The sequence below is a fragment of the Triplophysa dalaica genome, chromosome 3 (genome assembly GCF_015846415.1).
Source record: "Triplophysa dalaica isolate WHDGS20190420 chromosome 3, ASM1584641v1, whole genome shotgun sequence".
Taxonomy (NCBI): domain Eukaryota; kingdom Metazoa; phylum Chordata; class Actinopteri; order Cypriniformes; family Nemacheilidae; genus Triplophysa; species Triplophysa dalaica.
This window is the reverse complement of record NC_079544.1, coordinates 9,166,988-9,191,451: the sequence shown is the minus strand read 5'-3', so window position 1 is coordinate 9,191,451 and position 24,464 is coordinate 9,166,988. Positions and strand designations below refer to the sequence as shown.

General features: G+C 37.0%; 1 protein-coding gene across 1 annotated transcript in view; it reads left to right on the top strand.

The window, feature by feature from the left end:
• The window catches only part of fndc3ba (fibronectin type III domain containing 3Ba), a 120,113-nt gene that overhangs the window by 89,925 nt on the left and 5,724 nt on the right, over nucleotides 1-24,464 (top strand). Inside the window, exons 10-25 of the mRNA XM_056744569.1 lie at nucleotides 63-201; nucleotides 483-536; nucleotides 859-983; nucleotides 3,732-3,906; nucleotides 4,351-4,437; nucleotides 5,961-6,099; nucleotides 8,900-8,971; nucleotides 9,505-9,623; nucleotides 9,795-9,900; nucleotides 10,659-10,831; nucleotides 11,930-12,043; nucleotides 13,239-13,388; nucleotides 14,639-14,919; nucleotides 18,215-18,430; nucleotides 21,280-21,446; nucleotides 21,531-21,658. Of these exons, the coding sequence (XP_056600547.1) occupies nucleotides 63-201; nucleotides 483-536; nucleotides 859-983; nucleotides 3,732-3,906; nucleotides 4,351-4,437; nucleotides 5,961-6,099; nucleotides 8,900-8,971; nucleotides 9,505-9,623; nucleotides 9,795-9,900; nucleotides 10,659-10,831; nucleotides 11,930-12,043; nucleotides 13,239-13,388; nucleotides 14,639-14,919; nucleotides 18,215-18,430; nucleotides 21,280-21,446; nucleotides 21,531-21,658 (2,245 nt within the window). The remainder of the gene's footprint in view (nucleotides 1-62; nucleotides 202-482; nucleotides 537-858; nucleotides 984-3,731; nucleotides 3,907-4,350; nucleotides 4,438-5,960; nucleotides 6,100-8,899; nucleotides 8,972-9,504; nucleotides 9,624-9,794; nucleotides 9,901-10,658; nucleotides 10,832-11,929; nucleotides 12,044-13,238; nucleotides 13,389-14,638; nucleotides 14,920-18,214; nucleotides 18,431-21,279; nucleotides 21,447-21,530; nucleotides 21,659-24,464) is intronic.

Here is a 24,464-nt window from a genome sequence, read left to right as displayed (position 1 = left end):
CTGTATGTCTGTAGGTGACTATGAAAGAAGTATGACTGATAAACATGTATGTTTCTCCTCAGAGTAAACGCCGTGTGCAATACAGTGAAGGGCTCGTGCTCGGAGGTTGGGGCCTTTACCACCCACAGCAGTACTCCAGACTGCCCGCTGCCCCCTAAACTGTCCCATCGCACCAAGAGCACGCTCACCCTCCAGTGGAAGGTTAGACACCATTACTGTAAAAGGTTTGAAGTAGAACCGTGCCAAAGATCAGAAAGAACAGCTTTCGTTCCCTGCGTATTGCGTATTGCTGCAAATATGCAACGGTTGAAACTGAGATTGACTGTGTGTGAATCAAACGTGAATGAAAGATTTGGCTATACATTTGTGTATTTTTTACGTAAAAGTGTCTGTCCAGTACAAAGACAGATTTGCATGTTACACAATACATATTGCATGAAATGAGGTACTGTACTAGTGTTCCCTCTTTTTTTTCCTCTTAGGCTCCAGTTGACAATGGATCGAAAATCACCAGTTATCTTTTAGAGTGGGACGAGGTAAAGCGCTAGTCTTTTTTGCAAAAAATAACTAAATAGATTCGACTTTATCACACCTGATATGACGCCTCGCTGACATAAGCCCAATTCACATCTGTACCCATTCACAGACAACAATGGATTTAATGGGGTTTTGAGTGATCAGACTGAAAAACAATCTTGGCGGTGGTTTCTAGAAACTGAATGCTTTAATGAATGAAGTCCGATTTGACACAATTAGAATATACCTCACGTCTAATGCACTTGGCTATTTCCTTCATTACTGTCTTGCATTGAGTGTCCATGATGTTTGCGTTTATCCTGTGCTTCTATCATCTTCCAGGGCAAAAAAAACAACATTTTCAGGGAATGTTACTTCGGAAGCCAAAGGCACTACAAACTATCTCGCCTGTGTCCGGCTATGGCGTACACGTTTCGGGTGGCGTCACGCAATGACATAGGAATGAGGTATGATTATATAATCATGAGACTAACACATGCAGACATATGTAATTTGCATACTCCAACAGCAAACGTACATAATTTATTTATGATGGGAAGATACATAATTCTATATAGAAAGACCTGTTAATGTTACATCAGGTGCTAGTTAAATTCATTACCGTAGGATGTATTATTGTTATAATTTAGAGTTAACTATAAATAATTAAAAAAGAGTCTGTTTTGCATAATGGTTTTAGCACACTGTGGTTTGGGATGCACTAATTCTAATCTCACATACTATTTAGGTTAATATGCAGATTTGGATATTGGAAAGGTTTGCACGTAGTTTGACCGGCAGAGTTATGAGCTTTGAATGGAGGGTATACAGGGATAATAAGGCTTTTTATATGGCCTGCGTCCATTATGAATATCTCTCAACCCGCAGTGTGATAAAACAAGCCCATTATCCCTCTGTAAACTGATAATATCATCATCCTTCAAGTCTTAATGGAGTTATAAAGTCACCTTGATGTAGCCAAACATACGGACATTGACGCTCTTTCCCTCTCTTTCTCAATATTCTTTATAAAATGCGCTGAAAAAAATGTGTTTCCCCACATCACCTCTGTCCTTAAAGGGTTTACCAGAAAATGAAAGTTCAGTTGTCATTTACTCACTTTCATTTCGTTTCAAATCCAACTTTCTTTCCGCTGCTCTTTTTCATATAATGAAAGTGAATGGGGACCAGGACTGTCAGAGGCTACCCTTTAGCCAACATTTACATGGATTTACATTTAGATTCATGCATATAGCAGACGCTTTTATCCAAAGCGACTTACATTGCATGATTCTATACATTTGTTTCTGAGGACGTGCAATCCCAGGAATCAAACCAATGACCTCGGCGTTGCTAGCGCCATGCTCGAACTACTGAGCTAAAGAAAAGCTACATTTACATGCATTCCCTGATAATCGAAGCCATGACCTTGAGGTTGCTTTTGTAATGTCTGACCAAATAATGTGAGCAATTTCTCTGGTCCATGGTTTTATGTTTAGGTTCAGCGTTCATTTCCCTCTACCTGACAGACAGTTAAGCTATCAGACTGAGATATGTAATGTTTGGTGGACAGAAACGAGGCTCTGGAGGGGAAATGGTTACTATCACAGAGGACGCATGGCCATCCCTCCTGACATTAATATCAGTGAGACATTCAGAGGGTGAAGCAGCACGGCTAAAATATGAGTCTACTTTCAGCCAACCACCTTTCGACCGGCCTGAAGAGGGCATTTTTTATTACTTTCTTAAGTTGGGGGAAAACTCATTTAACATCTCTGGTTTCTCAGTGGAAGTTATAGACATTCTCCCGCAAGCAGTAAATACTGTGGTCTCTTGTAAACTTGTCACAAGCAGTTAAATGGAAGAAACAGGATTTAAAGCTGCTATTGAGAGAAGAGAGGGAAACTATTCAAATTCTGCAATTCAGCCTGGAAGTTTCAGATTGCAGCTTCGTTGGAAAGTAAACTGAAATGAGTTGAGCCTGAGAGGAATGCTAATGAATATGATGCTTGTGATGGGATGTTACCAAGGGATGTTAAAGCTTTCATTTAGCTCAGTGGTTGGAGCATGGTGCTCGCAACGTCAAGATCATGGGTTCGATCTCAAGAAATGCACATTCTCAGAAATAATTTAAGTCACTTTGCATAAACGCAGCCGCCAAATAACACTTTATATTATGTTAACAACAGCTACTTTAAACCCGAATGTTCAAAGTAATTAAGTAGATAAAGTAGTGTAAACTTTTATACATTTTATTTTATATAAAAAATTGTACTAACTTAAATATTTTGAGTTCCTCTAACTATTTCTTAACTTTGAGTTAGTTCAACTTAATTTAAACAAGTTAATTCAACACGATTTGCAGGGAATGATTTTTAATTCCCAGCATGCTTTGTGTGAGACTGCATTAGGAGAGTACATTTTGAAATTGTTATTTTTATAAAGTTTTTATAAAGGATAAAGCTTTGTTTATGATGAATTTTCATCCTTGGATATTTAGAAGAGTAGTTGTATTTTTGACTTTTGGTTTTGCCATCGTTCAGAAGAGTGGTGCTTATGCTTAGGTTGTGGGAGGTGCCATAGCAGTCTTGTGTGTTGCATCACTCTCTGTGAAGGCTGTTTGATAATTGTTGATGTAGCTTAAATGTTTAAATGTTATTTAACTAAAGATAAAAAAGGAGTTACCTTACTAAATATTTAAATTAAAAGGAAATAACATGCATGAGTACAACAAACTCAAAACTTGATAGTTCTGCTTGGGAACTGGGAACATCAATACTCAAAAGATTTGATGAAACTGATTACCTAATTATTTTTTTCGGGTTTACAGTGTAGTGCATTAGCATGAACAATAAAAAATTCTAATGAAGTTTATATTAATCTTAGTTCATGTTGATTTAATCATTTACTAATACATTTTAAAATCTAAAGTTATATCTTTTTTAACATTTGTTATTGCATAACAAACTAACATGAACAACTGTTTTCGTAACTATCATTAACAAAGATTCATAAATGCTGCAAAACATTATAACTTATTGTTATTGTTAGATAATGCAAATACAACCTTTTGTTTAACAATGTTTTTATCCTAACCTAAAAAGACTACTAGGCCTTCAGGTGCTTGTCTCCTTTTCTCTGTGCTTGGTTTGTGATTCTACACGATATGCAGCTTTTCAGTTTACGTGTTTCCTGTATATATGTGTTCGTTTCAGTGGCTTTAGTCCTGAGGTGGTTTTCTACACGACTGGAAGTCTGCCCCACCTGCCCCATGCTCCTCGGCTGGTGCGTGCAGGCATCACATGGATCACGATGGAGTGGAACCGGCCAGACGGCTGCACCGCAGAAGAACCCGTCACATACACGCTGGAGATCCAAGAGGAAAACATTGTATGCCAATAGACAGTCAAAGCAATTACCAAACGTTACGCATGCACATTTTGTTGTCTAAACTTAACTTCTGCAAAACGTCTGCAAAGAATAGAGTGCCTGCAGATTACAAACAAAGGCTTAACTTGTCTCTCCAATATTTTGAATTTAGACAGTACAGATGAGTCTTTCAAATGAGCAAGTCTAATAAGCCTAACACCGTGTCTACAATGGACGCGATGCATCTAGTGTGGACGAATTTTAAAATTATAATGGGTTCTAATGCGTTTCTAATGATTTTTGGCAACATGCCGTGTGCATCCGGTGTTGACTCAGTTTTCAGACTTTATTATCGCTTAGAAGAACATAACAATACATCATGTTCATTCATTTAAGACTTGTTGATGGTTAAACACAGTGTTGTTGGTGTTTGGTGATGCAGGCTTGCACTGTTTGTCTCTACAGGGAACAGAGTTTCACCCAAAGTACACTGGAGAAAACTTGACATGTACCGTAGAGGGCCTGAAGAGAAGCACACAGTATAAATTCAGGGTGAGTGAATTTTTCAAAGAGAAGTCATCAAAACAATTCTCACCGAAAACAAAAAGACATTTTATACTGTACATGTTTAAAACATTTAGGATTTGGTTTGATCCGTGCATTGTTTAGTGGACTGGCTAACTGTCCAACACAGCATAAAAATTGAAAGCTTTACGTCCATTACAATATATGCACAATTTCTGTCATTGACATCCTCAAAAACACAAAAATTGAATTTGTCTGTTTAAAAAAGAACAGCACTTTCTATTAAGTATGGGTCAAATGTTCAGTGTCAAGTGATGATGACATCATGTTTTGGTCAAGCACTGTGTACTAATGATTGAGCAATAGTGTGCTCTGTGTGACACATGCTCTTAGCAGGTACAAACTGTTATGTTTACTTGTGTGGGTGAGAATAACTAATCAATATGAACATCATGTGTGTTTGTGTCACAGAGGCACCTGAGGAACTAAGCCCAAATCATACATTGTTAATTGGATTGACAAAAGTGCTTCAAAACTGTTTCTGTGTGCCAGTGACTCATCCTGTTATTGCTTTTTTCTGTTATTATTTAAGATATATTTTTCTTACAAATCGGACTCTCGTATGTAATTGCGAGCGGATCACATCCAACAACAAGCGCTGCTTTGATAGAATGAGTGGGTTTGGCTTAAGTGCTTTTCTAATTAATAGTAGTTCTCTGGCCAACACCTCTTGAGGGTTTTTGTTGCGTCATCCATAAAAGCTATGTATGAAAAGAATGGCAGTGTAAAATGAGTTATGTCATTACCTCTAGATGTGAAGCCATTGTTTGCAAACAAAAAAGCTGTGTGTTGAAAGGGCTGCTACTATTTTTGTATGATCTAGTGTTTTGTATTTGTGGAGGGCAGTCTAAATGATAATAAGGGATTTATTTTTAAACCTGATAGATTTCACAGAGTTTTTTGTTCAGGTGTCATATTTATGACTCATTTGTGCCACCTTTGTTTGATCAAACATTAATACATACAGTATATGGGAATATTGTGAATATTTATTTCATTTAATGATTTGCCACGTAAACATTGAAGGCAAATATATTAAAATAATTTCTTGTTACATAATTCATTTAATACTTAAAAGCTTTTTTGTTGAAGTGCTCATCCCCAAGAAGAATTTTATAAATAAGTTGACTTTCTTTGAGAAATCTAGCATATAACATTTACTTGGGTCAATGAGTTGATAAGGAAAGAGTTAAATGCTTAGAAACTAAGACAAGAAAAAATATTGCTTATACTAAATGTTAAGGATGTGAACATTTGACTTCTTTTTATGTCCAACACTCTAGAAACTACAGCGCCCTGGCATCAAACCACAATGTCCCTTGGCATCAAAGCAATAACATTTGCATGGGAAGGCACAAGTCACATTTTGCTCACAAAATTGTTATTGTAGTCTGTTTTACACACTTTACCTCAACGCTTGTTTGTTTATTCATAGCCTTCATGATCAGCCACCATTGCAATTGAAATTGGTTTTGTTTTTTGCCTTACAGCTCATAGCCTCTAATTTGGAAGGCAGGAGCAGTCCCAGTGAGGTGCTTGTGTGTAACACCAGTCCAGAAAAACCCGGCCCCCCCTCCAGACCTTGCAACAGGGGTCCTATCAGACCATACAACTTCAGTGTCAAATGGGGTATGGGATGTTTTGTGTCTTTTTGCGTGTGCGTGTAGCAGATCTCTTCTGCTTGAGCTGTTGCATTTGGTGAATCGGTTTCTGACTGTGAGGGAAATTGGAAATCTTATTTACGCTGCGCGCAAATCGATTTGCATCTGCACGCCGTCTTCTAAGTCTTTTACAAATATAGATGTATGTTTAATAAATCTGTCATTTTAATCTTGTCATTTAAAGATAAGTCACATCCTTCAGACGATATTGTTTTTGCTGAGTCCAGCCTGTGAAGCAGGTGTCACCCATCATTTTGATGTCTGACTTTGTGATGCACCGCTAGGTGCCTGACACTTTCCAATTTGATTCCTCATTTGTAAAGGAGGATATGCCTGCAGTTGTTTTGTGTCCAGTCCTGTTTTCCTCACAGTAATGAACCAAACTGTTGAGTCCTGACAGCTGCTGTCATCTTGAATTTTTTAAATATGTCCATTAGCAAGGAGACGTTCCAAACTAATCTAGATTTGTACATTGTTTGAATACTTGTCTTGACCCATGTTATATATGCCTTATTCCCTCCTATATTACACATTTACAGTATCTCACAGAAGCGAGAACACCCCTCACATTTATGTAAATATTTTATTTTATCTTTTCTGTGACAACACTGAAGAAATGACACTTACTACAATGTAAAGTAGTGAGTGTAATGTCTAAACCGAAATCTGACCAAATCTAAACCGCTGGCAACAAAAGTGAGTACACCCCTAAGGGAAAATGTGCAAATTGGGCCCAAAGTGTCAATATTTTGTGTGACCACCATTATTTTCCAGCTCTGCCTTAACCCTCTTGGGCATGGAGTTCTACAGAGCTTCACTGGTTGCCAATGGAGTCCTCTTCCATGATGACATCACAGAGCTGGTGACCTTGCACTCCTCCACCTTCCGTTTGAGGATGCCCCTCACTGCCCTACCATTGGGCAGTCGTGGCATAATGGTTAGAGAGTCAGACTAGTGTGCTCACTGGATGTGTTAAATGCAGAGGTCACATTTTGGGTATGGGTCACCATATCTGACAAATTGGTCACTTTCACTTCAACCTCTGAGGCAATGCTGGTAGCACACATACGTCTATTTCGGGAAGACATCCTCTGGCTAATTGAGCCCAATTTGGACATTTTCACTTAGGGGTGCACTCACTTTTGTTGCCTGCGGTTTAGACATTAAAAGAGCCATTCTTTTGCTGTTTTTGAGCCTTTGATTATGTTTTTGGGTGTTTAACAATGGATGTTCATGTTTCTAATAAAAAAAAAACGCTTTATATTTCACAAATTGTCAAAAAAGTCTAGTGTTCACCGCCATCTCTCTTCTAACAAAACGACTGGATTTCTTCCGGTCTATATAAAGTCCCTTCTTCCGAAACGCTCTGATTGGTAAAGCTGACTAGGTCTATCGTGATAGGTTCACCGCTTAGAGTGTGTGTGTGTATGAAGATGTCCCACCCATACCATATTAGCAAGCTTCCGCTTCTCAGGCTGTTGTAATTGGTCGGTGCCCCTCTCACTGCACGTGTATTCATAAGCTTAGGCTTTTAGCAATAAACGTCAACTTCACTCAATCAGTTAAAAACATGCAGATCGATGTGTAGTGTAATGGAGGCCTGCTAGTGCATGTGTAAACGTCAATCTTTGTTGAAGATCGCACAATTTTTCCTACTATGGTGAGGGAAATGACACCGGACCGAATGGTGTCAGACCGGTAATATTAATTAACGCTAATAATAGAAGCGTTACTTTTGCCTTTTTATATTGGACCAGAGTTGGATAATAAAACAAGCAGTTTGACTAGGAGACATTTGCAAGCAGAACTTCAAAGGACGTTTCATAGAAGTGTTAAAGATTTATGCACAGAACCACACACAATATCAGTGTATTAGACAGAACTGCTTTCACATCCGATGTTAAAGTCATGAAGCTGTTATTTGACTGTTGATTATCTTAGAAAGTGTGAAGCTGAATTCTTATTACCAGCTGTAGGAATGTGATGAAAGTGAAAGTAGTTTAGCGCGTAGCTCAGTCAAATGTTTATAATCTCTGATTACCAAACACTACTCCAGCGGCTCTTCCTCTTCTCGAAGGAAGGCATCGCCCCTTTTTTGCCGTATTCCTTTGGGCGAAGGAGATTAATAGCATTTGGAGTAGTAGGACGTAGAGGGCTGTAGTCTGATTCCAGCCGTTCTCTGCAGTCCTTGAAAAGCAAATAAAGACAATATCTCGCTTGGCACTGAACTTTGAGCTTTATCATTTTGCAGGTATTATTTATGCTCTAACAGCAACATTACACACTAACTAAAGGTTGAAAATGGGATCTCGGGGAATGGGACCTTTAATTGCTGTGTGTTTAGTTATTTTGTCCACTGTTATACAAGCTGTAGACTCACTACTTTACATTGTAGCAAAGCTTCATTTCTTCAGTTTTGTCAAATGAAAAGCTATAATAAAATATTTATAAAGGTGAGGGTTGTACTCATTCCTGCGAGATACTGTTATTGTTTATTTTACATTGTGTTGTGACATGGAACTATATATTATCATATTTATTGTCCTTTACAATAGTAATACCATTGTATTCTTTAAAGTCTCCAGGAGTTAGGGTGACATACTAATAGGGTAAATACATGGTTCGGGACCCATACCATTAGTTTAGTATGAAGTATTGTAAGTGTAACTGCTGTTCAGACACTTCTCTCCGAATTTTCTCACTGTGTGTATTTTTGTGGTGTTTTTTAATTTGTCTGTATTTATATTTTCCGTTTCTTCATACTCTAGACCCTCCACAAGACAACGGAGGTTCAGAAATCTTGAAATACCTCTTGGAGATTTCAGAAGGAAGTTCTGACAGTACGTGTCATTATATTAATGCATGCAGTAGCACGCCTTTCGCCATTTGTCTGCACGCTTTGCATGTCCGCTTTATTTTGTTTGGTTAATTGCGTAATTGCAGGTCTTTTCATACCTCATCAAGTATTTAACATCGATCTAGTCCATAGTTCACGCACCATCAAAAAAACAGCCAAGAATTCAATGTTTTCTTTTGCAGTCACATAAAACCTTTCAGAAAATGTCATAATTAATCTTTTGTCCTCATACATCTGTCTGCCGCATGTCACCTTTCTTGCTTTCCGTTAGTCATTTTTTAATTCCTTCAATTTTCCATTACTGGTTTGAATTCTCAACCTGGAAATATTAAGCATTTGTTTAAATGTTAAGAATGTTCATTGTTACAAGATTATGCATGTCTCTGTAGTGTAATGAATGCATTTGAGTGTTAAAACACTGACTGAACATATGGGCTATAATAATAATAAATATACAATATGAAACTGTTCAACCTAAATATATTCGACTCGCATGTTTGTTTTTATGTCTGATAGCCAATCAGTGGGACATTGCATACAGTGGGCCGGCCACAGAGTGTGAGTGTGACAACTTGAAACCTGGCACTTTGTACAGACTTCGCACCTGCAGCATCAGCACCGGGGGCCACAGCCAGGTAACGCACATCTCTAATAGGAATGTGACCCTCCATTAGACAGCGGCACTGTACAATTATACCATTTAGACAATTTGAAGATACACATCCAACTACTAATATTGTACTACTAATATTGTATACATAGTCTTGTGTCTATATATGTTATGCTGATTTCCATGGTGCTTGCAGTGCTCGGAGAGTCTGTCCGTGCGTACGCTGTCTGTAGCTCCTGGACGTTGCCAGCCTCCTAGGATTGTGGGTAAAGCCAAACATAAAGAAGTGCACTTACAATGGGGTGAGAGTTTTCACGAACCCGTGACATAATCATTCATTTCTTTCCCGTTTCCACACCGTTCTTTATATTCATCTATCTTCTAAAGAGATTAGGTTTGGTTTCATTTTTAGCCTCATTCATGTCTTTTAGGTTTACACGTTCAGTTTTCAAAGTGTATTTTCTTATAATGTATTCCTAGTGATCCATTTATTGTGACACTTGACACAAAACTTTGCCTATTTGTCAACTGTAGGAACAGTTCAAGATTAATATGTCTGCAATCCTTTGCTGTTCTACCTCAATGCAACATTTGCAAATGAATTTTATGGGCAGAATGAAATGATGCAATGATGAGTCAGAGCGATGTCCGCAGTGCGCCTGACTCTCTCGTTCCCTTTACCAGATCTATCAAATGGAGGTTAATAGAAAAACAGCCTCTGCTGGGTAACAACACTGAAAAAACCCACCGCAAACGGCTCTGTCTAATAAAGTTCCTCAAAAGAAAAAATTGGTATATTTATTTGGAATGGCCGAAAATCTCGTGATGATGTAATTATTGTTTAGCTGTAAATTCGTTTAATGTTGTGTGACTGTAAATTCGTTTAACATTTAAGCACCTTATTTTCATTATGAAAGAGAACCTGTCACTTTACACAAATACGGTACAAAACTAGATTGGGTTGAGTGTTGGTTTGTCCTCGTAACTTATGTCAAATGGGCTTTGGTAATTTCTTAACTCCATGGATACTAATTGCTTTGTTTTTTTCTGCTCGTGTCAGATCGTCCTTCCTCTGAGGGGGCATGTGAGGTGAGTGAATACAGTTTGGAGATGAGGGAGGGTGAGTCAGAGCCAGCCGAGGTCTATCACGGCTCTGATCTGGAGTGCACTGTGGGCAGTCTGCTCCCTGGCGCCACCTACAGCTTTCGACTGCGCGCTGCCAATGAGGCAGGGGTGAGTGATGATGTATATGTTGCCTATGCAATGCAGTTTCACAGTACTTTAATATCCGTCTCAGTAATGTTGGTACAAAATTACTATATTTAAAATGTCGAGCTTTGATGAAATTTAAATTCAGCCATGCAAGAAATGCAAATGTCTTGAATTTAATAAAGCATCCTATTTAGATTGTATGTTCAAATGACAGATTGAAGCTATATAATACTAACCTTTACAATGTCTCATTGAAAGACTGATGTACATTCAGTAACGATTGGGTTGTATTCATCTCTTTGTGTGTTTGTGTTTGTGTTTGTGTGTGTGTGTGTGTGTGTGTGTGTGTGTGTGTGTGTATTCAAAGTCCCCATCCCACAATGCACCACAGGTTCCAGGACATTTTTTTGTGACATTGAGTGTCTGATAGGTCTCATCTTCACTTTAGTCACGTAGTTCATGTAATCATTTGAATCTATCTAGAGATGAGAGTCTTGTGGCAGGAATCTTTCTAATCAGACTGAACAGATCCTCTAGTTGTCATCTTTTCCCTTTAGTAATTAATGAGGGTATCTCTCCATCTTTAAGAAATCTGAAAAATGATTTCTTTTCCATCAACAACACTTAGTGTTCAACCAAACAGAATTCAGGGAGGCCAAAAGCAACTCATCTGTTGTTCTTTATCCTCTTAGGTTTCTATTCGTCTTCACCGTTTAGAGCGGGTTTCTTTCTTTTTGACGGACGATTTAATTCGGCATTCAGAGCGAGTGCTAAGGCTGCTTGAGAGATTTCAATCCACTGCTTTGTTTACTTGGATTGTTTGTGTGAATCATGCTCTTAAAGAAAGATGATCGGAAACATGATTTAAATCTTCGGACATAATGAATATTTACATTTAGGCATTTACCAGACGCTTTAAACCAATGCGACTTACAAGAATTAGGAAACAATGAAGTGATATATCATATGGAGGCCACAATGCAAGAAAAGCTTATACCAAGTTGCTAGTTTTTTTGTTTGTAACAGAGTTTTCTGAAGGAATTGACCTTAAAATGAACTAATACAATTGTTTGTTTTGTGTAATGTATTCAATGATGCTCTCTCTTCTCCTTTTCTTAGTATGGACAGTTTTCCGAACCAACAGAAGTAACAACTGCAGCAGGTCCTCCCGGTCAATGTGCGGCACCGTCCCTCAACTTATTGTCCAACACCTCTGTGCTGGTCAGCTGGGAGGTACAAATCTCGGTCATTTCGTGCACTTTCATAAAAGAAGCACATTTTATTCATATGTTAGACCATTCACCCACCAGATAAATATAGGAATTCAATTGAATTGTGGTGGCAAAGGATCAAATTATTAAATTAATCTAATCAAATCAAGGAATAAAATTAAAATGTCAAAAGTCAATTTTAATAATATTTTGTTTCGTCCGCATATATTACGTACGAATAAACATACAAACATTTATTAATAAGAGCTGAAGTGTTATTTTGATCGTTTTTGTATTCACCGTTTCATTTTATTTAATAAGGGACAATGCACATTAATAACACACATAATATATGAAATGCACCAGATTTTGCCAACACTGGCTCATTTTCATCCGTTGTCCCTTTTGGCAGGTTGATGTTAAGGACAGGAAGAGTATATGAATACACAAAATTAAGAACAAGAAGAAAATTTGAGAGAGTAAAATAAACCAAAGATATTAAAACAAAATTAAAGACTACCATACCATGTCCATAGAGCACTATAAATTATCACAGGTTTGATGTGTCCGTAGCCATATTTTCAGTCCTGTTAAATGTTTTAATTCTTTTAGCTCCACTGGGAGTCTATTCCACTCATGTGTTCCTCTAAAAGCACAAGATAATTGACCAAAGGTAGTTCTTCTTAATGGCACGTTACAATCACCACTAATACCGGCACGTGTATATCTTCCTGTTATCTGATATATGTAATTCTTAAGATCAGGTGGAGCAAAACCGTTTAAGATCTTAAAAATAAGTAACGAATCAGCAAATTGAATCAAATGTTCCCAACTCAAAATAGAAAACTTGGTTATGATGAAAACTGTTTGGTTTTTTATACAAGATCTTAAGAGTTTGTTTATTATTACTTTCAACTGGTTAACGGAAAGACCTACATGTTTGAGTCCAGGTAGTCATGCAATATGTGATATGGGGAATAATAGTCAAACTATTTCTACTAAATCTAAAGTTTGCTAAATTAATAATATTTACAACTTTGTTCAGATGTTTTTTAAAAGAAAGTTGAGAGTCCAATAATAATCCTTAATATTTAAATTCATGTAGTACCACAAGTTTCCGTTCCTTAATAAATACATCTGCTTTCACATAATAATTTGACCTTTTAGTAAAAAACATACTAAAAGCAAGATCTGTTTGTTCTGTCTTCCCTTTTCAGAGTCCAGAGAGCTCAGGAGCCGACATCTCTGAGTATCGTCTGGAGTGGGGCAGAGAGGATGAGCCCATGGAGCTCATTTACTGTGGCTCTGATACACAGTGTGAGATCTCTGACCTGACACCTGCTACTCATTACTACTGCAGACTACAGGTAGAACTGAAGTGCTTAATATTTCATTACTCATTACTACTACATTACCATACTCGTGTCACTGAACGGGTTGATTTATTTATGACATTTATCGTTCGCGCGCAGTGATTTCCTATAACCTCATGTGTTCAATTTGGCTAGTGAGGGTGGAATAATTTATCGATAAAGTCGAGCAGAGAATGGCTTTTAAAGTTCAATTACCCACACTGTCATGATGCTTTACTTTTTAAATGATTGGAAATGTTCAGTGTTTTATTTGTAATGAATGATATGGCTGTCAGCTTATTATTTTCCTTTATGACCCTAAATGGCCTTGAGACCAGGAAAGAGAAAACAACTGGGTTGTTAAATGTTCTCAACCTTTACAGGTGCAGAAATCTGCAATAAATAAGGATATTTTTTCTCTCTAAAACTTCATTTTTGTCTTTGATTATCAGATCATTAAAGTTAATTCAAAGGTCATCGTATTTTTGGTGGTCAGATTGAATGCGATAGGCATATTAATATGTTTTTATGATTATGTTCTTGCATGGATAATGTATCTGCTTACGTGGATGCACTGCATGTTCTATAGTCTCACCACCCGACCAAAGCTGAATATACTATTCAGACTTGGTATATTTAGCCTGTGCACTTTGCTCATATTTCCGTCCATGTAATTATGACTAGAACACTGAACAAGTAGAAAAGGAAAAGTAGAAAAAGTCGATGCCTCATTAACTGTTTCTGTTTGTGCACCGAGGCTGTAAAAACACTGGTCATTATGTTTTAAATATATGAGCTGGTTAGTTCAAAATGACTTGATGCAAAGTGTGTGAAGATCATGAACAATGTTCAAGATAATTATTTGTATTTATTAACCATTCCAGACACATAACTCAAATGCCTTTACAGATAATGATAAGTGATAATGAGATGGAAATGGCAATAGTTGCACCGTGTCTACACCGGACTCCACTCGAAATTATAATGGCTTCTAATGCTTACCAACGTCTTTTGTCGTGTCACATCGTGCCGGTCGCGTCCGGCGTAGACACAGTGTAACAGTCTACGTGGATTTAAGTATACAGTATTTACACGCCACACAACCACACTCAACATTTTTTATTTTAATTGATATTGAATTTAATTGAAATACCAAAGATTTGTCATTTCTTATTTGGTTTCTTAGCCGCTCATCACATATCGAACAAAAAAGATGATATATTACTACCACACATCATAAGTCCTGCTTTGTTATTTTTCTTAAGGCTGCAAATCAGGCAGGTGCGGGACCATACAGCGAGGAGGTGAGCTGTCAGACCCCTGCCACTGTACCTGACCCAGTTTCAGTGTTGTATGTACTTGACCACGACCCCACATACAGTGGCGTATACTTGCCTTCCACGTGCTTGGCTTTGAAATGGGACGAACCCTGCAGCAACGGTGCAGAGATCACCTCTTACACACTTAAACTGGGAGAAGAGACCATCAGCATGGGCAACAGCTTGTGTCATTTGTCGCAAAATCTACAGCCGGACACTGAATATAGGTATGTGCATGTAGATACATTTGAGTCATCTCATGTGTCTTTGGTTGCTTTCCAGTCCAACAGTGCAGATGTTTCTATAGTCCTGTTTTCTCACCTGTCAGAAACCATATGAGACCATAAATCCTGTCAAGAAACCATATGGCTGCACACCTTACCAGACAACCATACAATACTTTTTTTAAATCACGGAGGAGGTGAGGAACTGTCTACCTCACAACAAAGGGGGCGTGTCCATAATAACAACCATCTCGTGTTTACCTTTAAACAAATACTAGTAAAGCAATTTAAAGCATATAAATTTATATTTTTCATAATTGTTTATATTTAAAGGCGGAAGTGGATGATTATTAAATTATAGATTTTTCTTTTATGCCAAATATCATAAGGATATTAAGTAAAGATCATGTTCCATGAAGATACTTTGTAAATTTCCTACTGTTAATATAAACTTTATTTTTGTGAGTGGATGACCCTCTTATTAACAACTTCAAAGGCAACTCAATATTTTGATTCTTTTGCACCCTCAGATTCCAGAGATTTAAACAGTTATATCACCGCCACATATCATCATATCCTAACAACTCATACATCAATAGAAAGCTTAATTATTCGGCTTTCAAATTATGTAAAAATATCTATTTAAAAAAATTGACCCATAAGACTGGTTTTGTTGTCGAGGGTCACATTTAGTTAGCTGCTAACTTTAGCCTTCTAGCACTGAAATCATGTTCCCACCCTCCATGCGAATCGCTGTCCAAAGCCACACCTCCTCCTTGCTGTGTAACCATGTCAGTGAGCTTATTCAGCACACCGCGTCCTAACAAACCCCGATGCGATGAAAGTCCTGCGATAAGCAATTTGTTTGTCCATACCGAACGCGGAAAAGGGCGGGACTCGACAAAAATCACAAAACACAGTCAGAAGCGTTTTTCTCAGTCCACGCAACCTCTTTATTTTATCTTTTATCACAAGTTAACCCACTGAACATACACTGTACTGTATATAATGTGTTAAATATGTTAAGTTACTCTCACAAAGACATTACCAATCAGGGTCTAACACTTGGTGTGGAGTAGACTGAATGGTCATTTGCTTTGAAATTGATGTCTTTTGTCATTAGGGGCGTTCAGACAAATGAAATCTCATAAAAGGTTAAAGTATGTTTCGTTTTCAGCCAAATGTCAGCCGAAGAGTTTGTGGTGCTGGAGAAGCTGCTGTTAATTCAAGTCGGCTCCACAACCTCCCCACATTCCAATTCCCAGATTTTCATTTGATTTAATAATACGACAGGGCATATTTATGAATAATGGGGTGCTGTGCAAAGCGTAGCAAGTCTTGCAGCCCTTAAATATAAATCTGAATGAACTCATCAAGGTGAAAGTTAAGGATGCGGGTGATCATCTCTGCTTCTCTTAGACTTGACGTGGCTCATTCTTCTCATAGCGACGGGGATGAACCGCACCTCATTTCCATAAGGCAAAGCTCTTTATCACGTACAGACCAAAATAGCCTATTGTTGTTTCTGGGTTTATTGAAGTGTGAAGTGTACCACACCAGACCTCTGACGCTTGCTGTGTATGTTTGTGTTCCTGTTAAAAAAACACAGTGTTTATCTGGGAAATATCATGCCTTTTAACACGTGTTTGACAGGAAAACTAGGGTACATCTGTTGGTCTGTTGATAAACAAATGTGAATCTGTCCTACACTAGAGCCATACACGCATATTCAGAAGATATTCAGGACGCGTGTGAATAATTGTCCCGTGTAGAACAAACAGCAGTTGCTATACGGCAGGAAATGTTGTGAAACATGTTGGTACACTGACCGTGGTTCTGTTGTGTCCATGTGTCTCTATTGACAGTCTGCTTGTTGTGATTGGAAAGCAAACCCAATTCCAGATATGCTTGAGGCCTTTACTTTACAATATGGAAAGTTCAGCTGTGAGATAAGATGACTTGACGGTCTTTCTTTAAGCAAGTATTCAGTTGTTGACCTGTCCAAAATTCTGTTCAGTTACTCTTGAAAACGAACATATTACAATATTAAATGATTTATTTTGATCAGTGAGAAGATCTGCAGGCTTTCTTATGTCTTACTCCATATAAATAAGTAATGTGATAATGATCAGCTTTTTTATTACTTGAAACAAAACATAGCACCAGTAGAGTTTATATGGTTCCACAAAGAAGCTTTAATTATTAACTTTTGTTATAAGGAAAGCAACTATTATTTTAAAGATCCCGTTTATGAAATTTAGCGGCATATACTGGTGAGGTTTTGAATTGCAATCAATGGCGCACTCAATTGAAGCACCCCCTCGCACCCCCTCCCTTTCGAAGCACTACGGTGGCTGACACAGGACCAAGATGTTGTCAAATTTTTGCTTCTTTGTCGAAGGAGATAATTTTTTTTTGGTCCGTTTAGGGGTACTGTAGATACAACATGGTGAATTCCACGTAAGGGGATAGATAGGTAGATGTGTAGGTAGATAGAAATAGCTAATTTTAAGGTAATAAGCACATAACAATTCATTATGTACACCTCTTTATTATTCTTTACACCTATGAAGACTAAGCTATGTGTATTATATTTCATTTCTGTCAATATATGTTTAAAAAAATTACACCTTTAAGGACCTTTAACTAAAGGGTCCTTTGTGGGACCAAAAATTGTTCTTCTGTGTCTTTACTGTGAAGAACTTTAATATTTCTTACATTTTTTAGTTAATAGATCAACATTCAGGAATCAAAACGGGGTTTGAATAGTATGGTTTTGATGAAATAAAGGGTTGTTATAGGAATTCCTTACTTGTTAATGAGTTATTGATTTGCCTCCACCCAAAGACCTTGTGTCTGTACTGCCCCTCATACAAATCAAGCTTTAGAAAAACATAAACAGCTTTCAATAATAGCAACCGTGGCCATTGCTTTGTGTTATGCACACATTTAGTGGATTACAATTTCATGCATTACCAGTTATGAGATCCAGATTGAAATATGATGTCTAGGGAATAAGAAATACTTTGCTCTGCCATTTCTCACTTTTTTTAGTTAAAGGCCTCTTTTACTGTAAGATTTTTCCTTTTTGTATATCATTTAGGATCAGCTGGTGTACTGTACTCTTTTGTCCACTGTAATTATTGGAACATTTTGGTGTGATAATATACATGTATATTTGGGGGATTTTCAATTGTTTTCTAGTAGAAAGTTCAAATCTCAACTAGAAAAAAAACATTGGCTTTACTATAAAAACAGGTATGAAACTTGTCCGATGTGTGTTGTGTCTCTGTGTCAGTGTGCAGATTCAGGCAGTAAATGAAATCGGTGCTGGTCCCCTCAGCCCTCCCCTGCTGGCCCGCACCAGACAGCTGCCCCCTGTCCCACCCAGACTGGAGTGCAGCGCCGCCGGACCCCAGAGCCTCAAACTCAAATGGGGAGACAGCAGCAATGCCAAGAACATGCTCGGAGACGAGATGGTCTACAACCTGCAGATGGAGGACAAGAACAGAAGGTGAGTTTGTCTCTATTGTGCATTATAAGCATCAGTAGATACACTGCCTGGAGGAACATTGAATTCATTTTGAAAGCAGACTGTGAGCAGTGATTTAATTTGGTCAAGGTGAGACGTCACTGGAGCTATAATAGCTCATTTTGTATATTTTGAAAGAGATTTTTTAGATAAACATGCAGATTAAATACAGAGATAAAACAATTAGATGGAAACATTTTTTTTAGTAATAACTGTTTGAAGTTATAAGTGTTATGGCCTGTACTACACCTGACAAACCAACACTATACAGCAGAGAGACAGGCCACTGCAGTTCAACCTTCACAAGTTTTGCTTATGTCCTACATCTAATTGTAAGTGTTGATAGTATTTTTTGGCAAACTGGCATGTTGGCAGTTGTTTGTTTGTGAGCCTGACAGATGGGAATCCAATCAAACATAATGCATTCCTGAACAGCAGTTTCAAAAAGCCTTTTATTGTTAGTTTGGTTCATTTTCTCATTATGCTCTCTGGCCAGATGAAACCTGCCACTAATGGTCAACAGACGGAAAAGTTTTTTCGGACCAGAATCCACATGAACCGATTGTAGTTTATTTACCTCAATACATATCACAAATGATATGTGTTATTTCTCCTAGACATGTATGAGATTAAAGGGACAGTTCACCCAAAAATAAAAATACTGTCATAATTTACTCACCCTCAAGTTGTTCCAAATCTAAATACATTTCTTTGTTTTAATGAACATAAAGAAAGATATTTGGAAGAATGCTTGTAACCAAACAGTTCTTGGCCACCATTGACAACCGTTGTTGACAACGGTTTGCTTTCCTACATTCTTCCAAATATCTTTCTTTGTGTTCAGCAGAACAAGTTTTAATTGTTCAAATCAATCATAGTAAAAGTTATTTTGAACGTATCCACATCATTTGCAATAATGCTAGACGGACTGACGGAACAAAATACTTCCACATCTGTCTACGACAGCGGTTGCTACGTCAGTAAAGGCGGTAACAAAGGGCAATGTGGCGCCATTGACTGGTGACTAAACGACCCCAGTCCAACGTTTAGAATGGCGATTTTATCAGGATTTAAAAGCAGTTGGAAACATTTGAGATATTGTAAGTACTCAGCTGAAAAAAAACATATAACATTGGCCTAGTGGTTTTGGAATATTTTACTGCGAAATTCTTACAAGCTGTACCTTTAAATGTATTTTGCTTAGGATTCTCTTTTGCTTCTCAGTTGTAAATGTCATATGTTTCTTTAAAAGTTTCCCAAATTGTAATTGGATTTAGCTTTGCTAGTCTTGAAATGATTTTAGGTTATAAAAGCATTAACTTAGTATATGAATATCTAAATAATACCTCGCAATGTTGGTATGCATTTTGTTCATATAGTACATTATTATTGCATCCAGTTGTTTATTGCGTCTTATTCTGTTCAGAAAGTGAAGGTCACAAAATGAAACTTCAAAGACACATGTGTAAACAGAAAGGCTATAATTTGGTAACATAATCTCTGTTTGTGCAATAACCCTGATCAAATCAGAGCAATAACCATTCTGACTAAAGCAATTGCCACAATCCACATTAGAATTTGGTAAACATTTCTTTCTTTTTTGGGACATTCGCTATGCTTATTATAATCAATTCAGCCACATTGATCAACTCAGAGCAATGAGGAAAGCTCAAACTCCATTTGTACCTGAAATTGGCTCTGAACGTTCTGCTATTACATCCAGAATCCTATTAGTGGTCAGTTTGCCATAGTAACCATAGATGGACTATCCATCAAATGAACAATAGCAGGTATTCTGTCAGACCTCTTCTCTCTGGACCACCCTGTTTGTAATATTTTCCCTTTGAAAAATTCTTTCTTCTGGATAATGTTTTAAAATCCACCGGGTGTTGTGGTGCCACGTGCTGGACTTGCACAAGTTTGATGTTCAGTTCTGTTTCTTTACTAACACAAAAGCTGCTAGAAAAGCGTTTCAAAGTAAAAAAGCCTTTGATCGAGATGCTTTGGTTAGTGCATGAGGTACGTCCAGGTTTAAAATGCTTTAAAACGTTATGATATGAAGTATTGACTTTGGGTCACTGGTTTGTTATCCTCATTTCATTAGTCAGACATCAAGTTGGCAGGACGTTCGGTTTGATCAGTCATTAAATAGCAGCTGTTGGTTTGCTCTGTCATTTTGACCTAAGGTGTTTGTATATTGGACTGATGCTGTTTGGCATCAGAACAGCCTCTGTTACTCAGATCTGACTGCCAATAGATATTCTTATTGAGAGCCAAAAAGGTTAGATTAGATTTAAAAAGGTAGAAGCTGTTTTACAATGTCATTGTGATTTTTGTGTTCTGCAAAGTGCAAACATAAAAGACAGCTGTAAAAGAGCATCTTTTTACATTTATTAAAGATTTTGATTGATTAATATGTTATGTTTATTTTTTACAAATGTATTCCAAAATCATTCAAAATTCACAGACCAGCTTAGACTCTTTATATAGTATTGGACACCAGTACTAAAACCTAGTATGACATCTAATATTCAGTCTGTAAATGTGTAGTTTAAAGGTCCAGTGTATGAATTTTAGCGACACCTAAGCCAAAACCTTTTGAAGCACAGACGTAGAACTCAAATGTTGCGTTTTAGTTTCTATGTTAAAGGACCTACGGTGTATGTAGATACAAATAGCTCATTCTAAGGTAATAAAAACATATCGCTTCATTATGTAAGGTCACAGTTTCGTATATTATATTGCATTTCTGTCAAAAGATCCTCCAAAAATGTACACACTGGACCTTTCAAATACAAAATAAAGAAATAATTAAACTGTTTGTGTTTAAGGTTTGTTACAATCTACAGAGGCCCGAGTCACACATATAAGGTACAGAGGCTTTGCGAGTCAAGCAGCTACTGTCTCAGGATTCAAGCTGCGAGTAAGGCAGGAGAGGGACACTTTTCTGAAATACACACTTTCCATACCACCAGGTCTGTCCCTCCAGCTCTCAAAGGTACGTTTTCCTCTTACATGCAGCGCACACTTTTGGATTGCTTCTTACTGGAGCTTTATGTGTGAATTGCTTATTGTCCTTTAGCTCCCAAAGTGGTACAGTTGGAAGGGAGCGTGTGTGAGATCAGCTGGGAGAGCATTCCACCAATGAGAGGAGACCCCATCATTTACATCCTGCAGGTGCTGGTGGGAAAAGAGTCGGACTACAAACAAGTGAGTTCCTATTCTTTAGATATAGCTTTAAATAGCTTGAAATGGAAACGTGGTCAAATATCAATTGATTTGATTCTTTGCATTCATCTTTTGGTATTTACAATGTTATGTGTTGCATTTCACTTTAAATATATGATGAAATATATGTGTTTTCATAAGAAGACACTGAATTGTTAAAGCAGTGATCTTACTATCTTAACTTGAAAACACTGTATCTACTTTATATTTCCTAAAAAACATACAAAAACTACAGGAAGCGGCAAAACTAAACAAACCTGCAAATTCTTTAGATTTTTCCCCACTCTACGATCTTTAATTTACAAATTTACACTGTATCAACAATGTTTTTCCTCTGTCCTACTGGTTTGTACATTCACAGTTTGTACAAATGATGCTTATTCATGAGTAATATTTCATACTTACTGAGATTTAATGATAATGGGATTCCACTATGAAAGGCTGGAAATGACTTGTGTGTTAAATGTCTCATTCTGATTTGATTTATAAATACATTATCCTTTCAGAAGGTCTTTACCCATCATTTATTACAATACAAGAGCTCTGCTAATGGACTAAACACACACACACACCTGCCCTGTGAATAGTTAACGCACAGAACAGAGTTAATATATTAAACAACATATTCTGAAAAAATTCGACTTCGCCTTTTATGAGAACTTTTAAATTCATTTTCAACTCATGTGGTATTTGACCAATTTAAACGTTTTTTAAGAATCAATTTGGACAAATCTGTGGAGTGGATTTTTTTAAACGTCATCACTTTTGTGTGATGTTTATATACTGTATCTAGCTGGTGTTCATTAGGTATCATTACTGAACTAGTTCATATTTGACATCCTTTAAGGAGTACAGTACTTCACCTCAAAATTAATTTCAGTCTATTATTATGTCATCCTCATGCCATCCATGACTAAACCAATTAGTTTCAATGTTGAGATATGTGTAGCCGATGCGTAATTCACTCATTTATAGAACATTTCATCAGACACTCACGCGCCAGTTAACTTCCGGTTTCTGTTTGGCTAGTGTCTAATAATATAACTATTTATATTTTATTTAATTTATTTTAATATTCATTTGTTTCATTATTTTACTGTATAATAATTGTATTAAATGAACGATTTGTTGAATTTTGCTGTATGTTCGTTTTATTATATAAACTATTTGTTAAATGAGTCCTTTAGTTCGGTCGCATTTAAACAAACAGTATGGTACATTGACATCTAGTGGTTGAGCTTGGTATTGCAATCTAAATCAAAATACTGGAGAGACAAGTTTAACCAAGTAACGTATCTTCTCGGTTTCTTTTGATGTTATCAGAAATAATCTTCAGGCACTCTATTGTTTGAGAATGTGAACCGGAAGTTCAGTTGTGGGTCACAACAGTTCAAATGCGCAGTAATGTTTGTTTATGTTGTTAAGATGCGACCGTCTATACATGTTCGAAGTATAATCCGACCTGTTTTGGCTAAATATGCTTAAAATATAAATAGTTTTTACTCACAAGCATTTCATCTCAGAAGATATTCATTAACACCCTGTAGTCATTTGGATTATATTTTTATGATGATACCCTAAATACAGTAATAATGACACTATTCAGCCCCATTACAAAGCTAGAATATTTTTCAGAATTACTTAAATTGTGTCAAACAAAAAATGAAAGACATCTACAATTAAGATGACCTAAGAGTGAGTAAATTATAGATTACATTTAATTTTAGAGTAAATTTAATACCTTGAAAATTAGGAAAAATTATTGTTTGTATTAATTCAGAGTTAATTGGCTGTCGAAGTCAAAGGCTTACAAACATTTTTACTTTAGATATCTGTGTAGTTTTTACTGCAGAATTTATAGACAATTAAGGGAATTAAGTCTTCCGTCATCGGGCTATATTTTATTTTGACACCTTTGAGCATATGATGCAATTTTGACAAAAGAAAGATTTCTTTCTACTCTATTGGCATTAAAAAATATATCGATAGAATAAGCTTGATATGGGCCGATAGATTTGTCCCCTTTTTCTGTGAATATTAGTAATCTGCAGCTGATGGCAATGGCTTGATAGAGGCTTTCTCTATTCTATTAAAGGAGATAACTAACCCTCCTTTCAAGCACATTGTCTGTCCTCAATGGGGGATGTTACTTTTCACTATTTTTTAAATGCAATAATCTCAAGATTAATTGACACATTTTGTTATAAGTAATAAAAGACGGGTAAACAACAGAGAAAGCACAAGTAGAATAATATAATATTCCACCCACTTTTGTCACGTTATTGTTACAAATGTTATCATTTTATTCATCATCAAAAATAAGTTCATTTTATGTAAATGGATATATTAGGAGATGAACCAGTGCAACATAAATCTACCCAGCAGTGTGAATGCACGTGTTGTGAGGACTATCACTTCTCTCCAGGGAGATGGAGATTTTCTACACACATTCACATTCAGAGTTCCTTCCTGACATGAGTCTTGTTACTCTGCTGCTCTGTGCCTTTTTATATGTAAATGCAGGAATGGATGGGAGAAGCGTGTTGTTTGCATGTAAAGATAAGTAGTATTAGTGCATATGGAGCATGGGCCCCTCGTGTCAGTGTAATATGGCAACAGATGCTGTCGTCTGTAACTGTTTGCATTGGCAAACTCTGACATGTCTGTGTGTATTGTGTGGGTGTGAGGTGGATGAGCAGTCTGCTACTGCAACACCAACCATTCTGACTTAAAGGGACAGTTCACGCAAAAATAAAAGTTCTTTCTTCATTTACTCACCCTCGAGTGG